This window comes from Dendrobium catenatum, unplaced genomic scaffold, assembly GCF_001605985.2.
Source record: "Dendrobium catenatum unplaced genomic scaffold, ASM160598v2 fragScaff_scaffold_183, whole genome shotgun sequence".
Classification (NCBI taxonomy): Eukaryota; Viridiplantae; Streptophyta; class Magnoliopsida; order Asparagales; family Orchidaceae; genus Dendrobium; species Dendrobium catenatum.
This window is the reverse complement of record NW_021318645.1, coordinates 39,827-48,875: the sequence shown is the minus strand read 5'-3', so window position 1 is coordinate 48,875 and position 9,049 is coordinate 39,827. Positions and strand designations below refer to the sequence as shown.

General features: G+C 36.1%; 1 protein-coding gene across 1 annotated transcript in view; it reads left to right on the top strand.

Annotated features, from left to right (window-relative positions):
- Positions 1-3,722: 3,722 nt before the first annotated feature.
- Positions 3,723-9,049, top strand: part of LOC110097255 (trafficking protein particle complex II-specific subunit 120 homolog) — a gene marked incomplete at its 3' end in the record, with an annotated part of 34,020 nt that continues 28,693 nt past the window's right edge. The window contains 1 exon segment of the mRNA XM_028692893.1: positions 3,723-4,347. Within this exon segment, the coding sequence (XP_028548726.1) occupies positions 3,934-4,347 (414 nt within the window).

Below are 9,049 nucleotides of genomic sequence, written 5' to 3'. Positions count from 1 at the left end.
AACTCTGGCATCATGTTGTGGTCCGCTAGAACTCCAGGCGTCAGGTAGTGGTCTGAAGAAACTCCGGGAGTCAGGTGGTGGTCCGGCGAAACTCCGGGCGGTGGTCGAGGAAGAGCTAGGGAACGAGCGATCTCCGATCTCTCTCTTGCTCTCTTGCTTGGGGCCCCTTTTCATGAGAAAGGGGGGCTATATTTATAGATCTTATAGAGTGGCATGACCCATAAATATGAGGAAGATCAAGAGTAAATTGGGAATGGTTTGGATGGATGATCGATGTTGAATTCATTGATCATGAACTGTTTACTAGGCATTTGAATGTTTTAGTGCTATCAGAATTCAATGATCTTGGGCCCGTTGGATTCGTATTATCTAGTTGCTCGATTTGATTATAAGCATATCATGTTTGGGAACCATTTGGTAATCTAAATTGTGATTTGAACCTACAAACAATGCTTCGGGTCCTTGATTTGGACCCATTTGGGCTCAGATTGAGTTGAATTTGGTGTCGTTGGGTTCGTATTTTTGAGATGTTCAGTTTGATTGTAAGTTTGCTGAAATCCAAGTCCGGATGGTCCTGATGTTAATTTTGGAGGATTCCAGCTTGATGTTGCCTTGAGATTCGTGCCCAATCAAGATCATTTTTTGATGATATATCAATTATTATAATTATTTTAATGGGACTCATCTTCAGAACTTTTAATTGTATATACAGGCTCTTGCCTGGCTCGCACAAATGTGTTGATTGTTCTTGTTTATGTGGTGAACAACACTCTTAAAATGCTTTTCCTACCTCTTATGCTTGAGAGATTATTGAGGAGTTGGAACGTAGTTTTTCGTTCGGATTTTCATCAAGTGAATGCACCTAAATTTTCTCTCTTTTGTACATATTTTGTGTATAAGAGAGAGAGAAAAATCCATGTGTCTTGGACTCACATAATAATTTTTCCTTATACTCATCCTATACTTCAAGATAGTTATTTATAATTTCGAGGTTGGATTCTTTATATTTATCAAAAATCGGGATTTGCAATATATATCATAAATTTTTTACATATTTAAATATTTAAAAAATAATTTTTATATAGAATATTTATTTATTTGACACTTAAAATTTTAAATTATATTAAGAATATAGTTAATATTAATTTATTGAAGATAAAAAATATATTTTATGCATATGTTATGATGTGATTTAGATTTGTATATAAATAAATATATAAAAAAACTAAATATTAGATATGTAAATACATCAAAATTTTATGAATTATATGTAAATCTACCAAAATATCATAATTGTATAGTTACTATATTCCATCCTTGAAAGATGAATCTAGTATGATGATATTGGGTGATTGTACTTCTACAATTATTGTTGTCCTAAAAAATTCACAACGGTAGAGAGAGAATTTAGCGTCCTAACTTTGTACGAATATCCAACACACAAACATATAAGAGAAAGGGGTGCATCATTCATAAGAAACTAGAACTTTTACATGAGAACCCCTGAAAATGGGGAAAACCACGCTGCTTTGCCCAGTTTGAATGAATCCACAAGTGTTTGTAGGTGGTTACAAATGATGTTTTTCCTCAAGGGTAGGCGTTGGCTCAATATAGCTAATATACATTATATAAAGCATTTTAAATGGTTGGGGCTACAAAGGTTGAAGGGATTATAGTCGGACGATAATTGTTATAAGAACTGTAGTGGAGTGACGGTGGTCCGAAAGATATTATTCAGATGATAATGATCGGAAGGACTATAGTCAGGCAACAGATCGAAGGGACAATAGTCGACGGGCGATGGTGGTCAGAGGGATCATAGTTGATAGATGATGGAGGTCATAGGGATTGTAATAAGGCGATTAAGGTCAGAGGGACCAAATTCTGCGGGCATGGAAGGTCAAAGGGACAGTAATCGATAAGTGATGAAGGTCAAGGGAAGCGTAGTCAACAGGCGACGATAGTTGGAACCATAGTAGGAGATGATGGTTTAAAGGATTGTAGTAGGTGGCGAAAGTGGTAAAGGGAAGGCACGACAAAGGCTGTTAAATGGAGGTCCAACAACGATATTGTCACAACCCTACTCGATAAGACATGTTATCACAAATGTCATATTGTGTCTGATTGTGGCAGGGCTGGCCCTAAGATCTGATCGGAGAAGCACTGAAATAGAATTTATAATTTATATACTACACAGAGCCACTATTGAATGCAATATAAATTAGAAAATTGCTGATTGTTAACATGATTTTTCTATATATCATCCAAAACATATAAAATTTGAAAACTATCTATAACAACGCTTAGAACAAGATAGCACAGCAAAAATAAAGTCAAGCCTACAAAAAATTAAAACTAACCAAAACATACATACAATACGTATCAGAGTTTGTTATCTAAACTAATTAGCTCGTTCCTTAGCCTTCCCTAGGCCACCTCGATTGCATACTGGCACTGGAATAATGGAATCCCACCTCGGTCGCCTACTGGTGCTGGCATAACATAATCCCGCCTCGATCGCCCACTGATGCCAGCATAAGAAAACTTAAGTAACATAATCCTACCTCGATTGTCCACTGGCGTCGACATCACAATACTTCGCTGACACAATATCCCACCTCAGTCGTCCATTGACACCAGCGTCACATCATATTTCTTTTATATTTTTCATTGCATTTTATTAATTAAAGCATAATTGGACTAATTAAAAAATTATCAGAATGTCATGGCAGTAGATAATAGAAATACAATTGAGCAAAAATTCATAATTTCAAAATATAACCAAGTTATTAGGGTTTGTGTTAAAAATCATTACAAAATTTTAATTAAATTGAAGCACTATTTTTAGATGTTAAAATAAATTTTTAAGTAGAAAAAATAGGTATTTTTTCAAAACCATTAGAATTTTTTTTTTCAGAATATACTCAAAATGTTCATAATCTCACTCTTTATGACATATAAATAATTGCGCAATAAAATGAATTACAGAGATCAACTCAGTGCTCTAACTCAAATATAGGTAGGATACAATATATTTAAGATTTTCCAAACATCAGATTGGCGGAAATTTGGCAACGTTTGGAGATTTGGAAGACATCTGACGATATTCAATGAATATGTAGAAGTCTGACCACAATTGATAGTCGAGAAGAGATCCATCGATGTTCAATAAACGGGTAGAAGTCCGTCGATAGTTGGTGGTCGTGAAAAGATTCGACGATGTTCAACAAATGGGCAGAAGTCGGGCAATAGTTGGTGGTCCGAAAGAGATCTGGTGATGTTCAACGAACGGGCTGAAGACTATATATAATTGGTGAACAGGAAGATATCCGGTGGCCGCGATACTAATTGGAGAATGCAAGTGATATCCCTAGCTTTCCCTTCTCTTCTCCCCCTCATGTGAAGAATGATGTGCCTATTTATAATTTTTTTGGAGTGACATGTCGAGTAAATATGAAAAAGATCAATAGTATGTTGAGGGTGTTCCATCAGACGGTTTATAGCAATCCCCTTGATCATGGATCATTCATTAAGCATTTTAATGCCTTAGTAGAAATTGAGAGATTTTGGACTCATTGGATTCATCTCGTCAAGCGGCCTGATTGGATTATAAGCATGTCATATAAAAATTATGTATTTATATCTAAAACCTTTTTAGCCCTAGCTGAAACGGAACTCGAGCATTTCCTAAAAAAAAAAAAAAAAAAAAAAAAAAAAAAAAAAAAAAAAAAAAGCGGCAATCGGACCCGATCTAACCGGCCCTTCATAGTCATATCGACCATCTTCTCGTCAATGTGGACCAACGCTCTATCGCTGGGTTTTCTCCGTTCCCGCCGTCTCCTCGTACACTCCTACAGCCAGACGATCGATATGGAAGGCTAGATCTAGCTCTCGACGAACTTGTGTTCCTCATCCTACTCTGTCGACGCCGCGATGGAGCCTGATATGAGCATGGAAACAGGATCCATGATCCGCATCGCCGTTCTTCCCATCGGTGGCCCGATCCCGCACCAGCGAGTTCGTGAATACGTCTCGATGCTGTCGCGTCACACGCGGATCGATCTCTCATCCATTAGTTCTTTCTACTCGGAGCACCAGAAGAGCCCCTTCACACACCAACCATGGGAGAGCGGAAGCCTTCGCTTCAAGTACATGGTTGGTGGTGCTCCTCCTAGCCCCTGGGAGGATTTCCAGGCCCATCGCAAGATCCTAGCTGTCATCGGCCTCTGTCACTGCCCAGCTTCTCCGAATCTAGATCTTGTCATCGATCAGTTTGCTTCCGTTTCCAGGGGCTATGGCTCTGCGGTCGCAAAGCGATTGTTCGCGTTCTCGCCTAGTGATGAGCAGGTGCGTTGGATCTTGTTTATTTTATGTTACAGAAATGCTTGTTGGTCTACCCAAAGTTCCTAGTTCTTATCCTTGCGGCGGTTTGGTCGGGAGTTGGGTTATTTTAAGTAGGTTTATTGTAACGTATAAGGTTCTAACGGATTTATGCTGGTTCGGGTTGAATGAAAGATTTATTTATTTGGCATGATGCTTTGATGCAATCCAATACAATGTGGAAAGAGCAAAGAGCATATGAGCAAAGAAGATTGTACTAAGTTACTAAAAAGGTTGTAACCAGTGTGCAGAAAGCTCCCAGTAATTAAGAGTTTGAGAAGGGATTGATGTATATAGTAGTCTTACCCCCTCATTGATAGAGAGGTTATTTTCATGACTGAAACCTTGGACTTCCAGTATGTATTAAAGGCAACTTAACTGCTGCTTTAGACCATCCTTGAAAGTTGTAATAATCTTAGCTCTTATTAATAGTTCGATCATAGTTTAACTATGATTGTGCCAACCTACTAATCAATATAAAAGGAATTACATGTTAATAATAGGAATTCAATCATTCAAAAGTTTTAGTTTTCAATAACTCCTTATATTTGAAAAATATCCACCCAAAAAGTAGTCTCACTCTATTTTTAATTTAGCTTAAAAAGTAATTATTATTATGTGTAGAAACTGATTGTGTTGATCAATCGGGTTATTCTGTTTCCTCGGATCTCAAGTTTGTCATTCTTGCTGGTCAGGGTGCGGGGATTTACTCATGGATTTTTTTTAGTGCAACGCCCCGACACTGTGTACCCCAGTGCCCCGACACTATGTTCTTGAGTGCCCTAGAACTGATTGACAAAGAGCAGAGCACCACAACACTTTGAATTTGGAGAGATTATTCTGTACGGACACCATACGGGAGAACCGTCCGGTTTACGCTTAAGTACCGAGCGGTACCGAGTACTCCTCGGTACTAAGCTCGGTACCGGACGTGGCGCATTTTCATTGGGTTTTGGACTCCGCTCAGAATAAATTTTCCTGGATTTGGGGACGAAATGCTACAAGTTTGAGCGCTGCATCATCATCATACAGAGGCTTGAGCGCCGCAGCGGCCCAAACTAGCACCGCATTGCTGCGAGACGAACTAGACAGTTTTCTTTCTCGTTTTTCTCAAGGGTTGCATCCCTTGGCGGATATAACTTCCTTTCTCTTGTATTTCCTGTGTGTAGAGATAGTGAGAATGATGTATGTGAGATGAGAAGCAATGAGAGAGCGAGAGAGAAAAGAGATCTGTACTTATTTATGCCAATTTTCATAGTGGATTTCTTGGTGTGGTGTGACTCCATAGTATTTTTCTCTTATTTGGAATAAAATTCTCTACGCGCAAATTAGAAAACATCTTATGATTTTTTTGGTTTTCTTTCCTTGGTCTCAATTATTCAACAAACAATACTAGATAGTCAGGTCACCCTTATATTTAGCAAGTATCCTAGTAAATCAAATAAAAATATTCTATACAAACAATTCCACAAAAAAATGTGATGAACGAAGGTAAAATGAAATCATAAGATAATGATACAAATGCAATTATACTTTATTTGATATTAAAGACAAGTAGTTAACTAATGTTTGATTATAAAACCAAGGCTTGGTTCAACAAGTTTCTCAAAGAATGCAAAAAATTAATGTGTTAAAGTTCTCATCTTCTAAGCAAATAAATGCTTAATATTTGGATGTAACTCTCCCTTAGACATGTTAAATAGATGATAGTTCAGCAAGTGGACGCTCAACCTTACTTTTAGTGGAGCTTCCTAGGTGACCAAGAAATACTTAATAAATTTGCAATTGAACAAAGAATATAAATCCAACTAAACATAAAGGAATGTTTGCACATGAAGTGAACAATTGAGTTCTTAAATTTTGTAGGTTCCCTAAAAACAAAGTTTTCAATCCTTAAAACATATAGCAATGTTTATCATTGACTAAGCATGCCGACATGTCATTGAGTTTGTTGTGGACAACAAAAGGTTAATGTCTTGATCAGGTTGCCACCAAAATAGAAGATGGAAGTTCTTGAATGAGAATGTAAACGGAGATGTAAGAGCACAATTGCTAGGAACAATAACGACAATTCTGAACAGCCACGAACATGAATGTGTAAAAATGTGGGTAAACATATGTAAATATGTGGGTAGCATGTGAGTAGTTGCATGCATGATCACAGCGAACATGGGAAGCATGTTCAAAATTTGAAATTGCACAATCAGGTATTGAGACTTTTTTTTTTTTTCGTAGGTGAGACATAAAACTTGAGGCATAAGTTTCAATATTAAATCATTAAATTAAGGAAATAATAAGTAACATATTAACATCAAAGTAAGATATTAAAATAAAAAAAGGTCATTAAAAATCATGTAAGGCTATAAATAATACTAAATAAATAGTATATTACTCCCAGTTCAACATAAAAAAGTACTCTAAGGTCAAATTTTATAAATTCAAAAGACCTCTCCTACTCAAATCATTTAGAGAATTTTCATTGGAATCATTATTGTAGTTGATTGTTTTCTCTCTTCTCTTATACAAAAAAAAAAGGATTTCCAACAATAAGAGGGGAGACAATTTAGGAGAAGCATCGACGGTGTAATAGTGGCAGTGATGATGGTGGAATTTTTATTCGGTCCGGTCACCTGATGTAGCTCTACATTCGGCATGCAGTAAACAGGCGCCACGTAGTTTGGCCATTTCCGTGGACCCGGCCCGGCAAATATTGGGTTTATAGCATGTGCAAAATTTGAATGTTGACGGCCTGACCAACGAACCCGAAAATTATGGTTATTTTTCAAATAAAGAGCAGCGACTTTCACTTCAGTCACCATTTTCATAGACGAAGCTTTGTTTCTGGCAACTGTTCATCTTCTTCCAAGTTCCAAGCATTTTTCCGTGGCATTAAGAAGATACTTTGCGTTTGAATAACTTCAGAGAAACAATGCCTCATGTGAGTTTGTTTTTTTCTAAAACAAATAAATTTTCTCTTTTTATATATTTAGAGTTAGGGTTTACGTAGAAAGTGTAATGGTAGCTGATGAACTTTCAATCTTTCGTGAAAAAATAATCTGAGCTTCGTGGTCGGTACAAGTTGGTACTACTCGGTACAGATTGGTATTGTACATTGCCTATCGGTTCCACTCGGTACATCTCGGTACTGCTCGGTTTTGGCAGTTAATATTACTCGATACTGCTCGGTATTGACAGTTAATACTCGGTATAAGCTTAGATTAATATTCAAAAAATGTTTATATTGGTTATAAAATATATTATTAATTCAGTACCGAGTGAAATCATTTCAAAATATTTGATATTAATCGATATAAGCTCAGTTCTATTGCTCGGAACTACTCGATATTTAGAACCATTACTCCGTATAAGCTCAGGTATGTTGATCGGTACTGCTCGGTATTCAGAACAATTACTCGGTATAAGCTCACTTATATTATCCAAATCATTTTAATACTCGGTACCGATTGTCTTATTACCTCTTTTATACTCGGTATCAATTGTCTTTAATACTCGGTATCCGATTTGGAATTTGTTTTTTAATTAGTTGATGTTGTTTTGATTGAAAAATATGATTTAAATATATATAATTTTGAAAAAAAATATTTAATTATCTTTGGGAAGGTTAAATTTTAAATTTTAGTTTTGAAATCTAACACATCATTAGGAACGATATATCATCCCAAACGGGGAGAATATCATTCACTAATTGGTTCAAATTTCAAAATTTTAAAGTTATCCAAATTATCGTAGTCAAATTCAAAACTGTTTGGCTATGCTAATTTGGATGAAAGATCATTAATTTTATAATCAAACTCACGATAATAATTGATATACCTCTCCAAAGAAAAAAGATATCAATCATTATCGATCATTTGAAAATGACGATAATGATCGTTGTATTTTAAATTTCCCAAAAATAATTAATTAAAGATTTTGAAAGATTTCGATTTTGAAAATTAGATCTGGGTTACTAAATCTCCTACGAGCGCAAGCCCTCGTAGTTAATTACATCGTAAGGAAATCGGAGTTTCCTACGAAAACTCTCGATTAAAATAACGGTTTAAATTTTATTTATGATTTCAAAGTTAGATATCAAAGGAAGTTAATGTTTAGAATTTCAAGTGGGATTGGTTCAACGTTGAACAGTTATTTTCAGAGTCAAAGGAAGAAGAGTAGGGAGTATTTTGAGATTCTGAAACAATTCAGAAAATACTCCAACCTATCCTAAGTGTTGGGCTTGAATTTGATTGAAAGAAAATTTTTTTTAGTTTAAATGGTCGATTTTATTAGAAATTTGGGATTCAATTCCCGAAAGTTGAGGTCTTGTGGCTCGAGCCAGCCTCAGAACCTAAGTCTAAATTGTGCACTAAAAATTAGTGCTCCAAACCTAGCTAGTGCAATGCGAATCTGGTCTTACCCCGGCCTGGATTGGGGAGCCAGCTAAACCACCTGAACGATTTTAAAATATGAGTCCGGTCTTTTTGTAGAGTGGTAGGGACATTAATTAGAAAATTTTAGAGGAATGGGGTCTACATCTAGAGCAGATCCTTAATTTACCCCTTTGACTTATGTTGGGTATTTGATGTCTAAATAATGCAATTAAATATTAGACTTGATTTTAATTTGTTACTAATGCGATGCATGCTAATTGACTCGATTGAATGCAAAA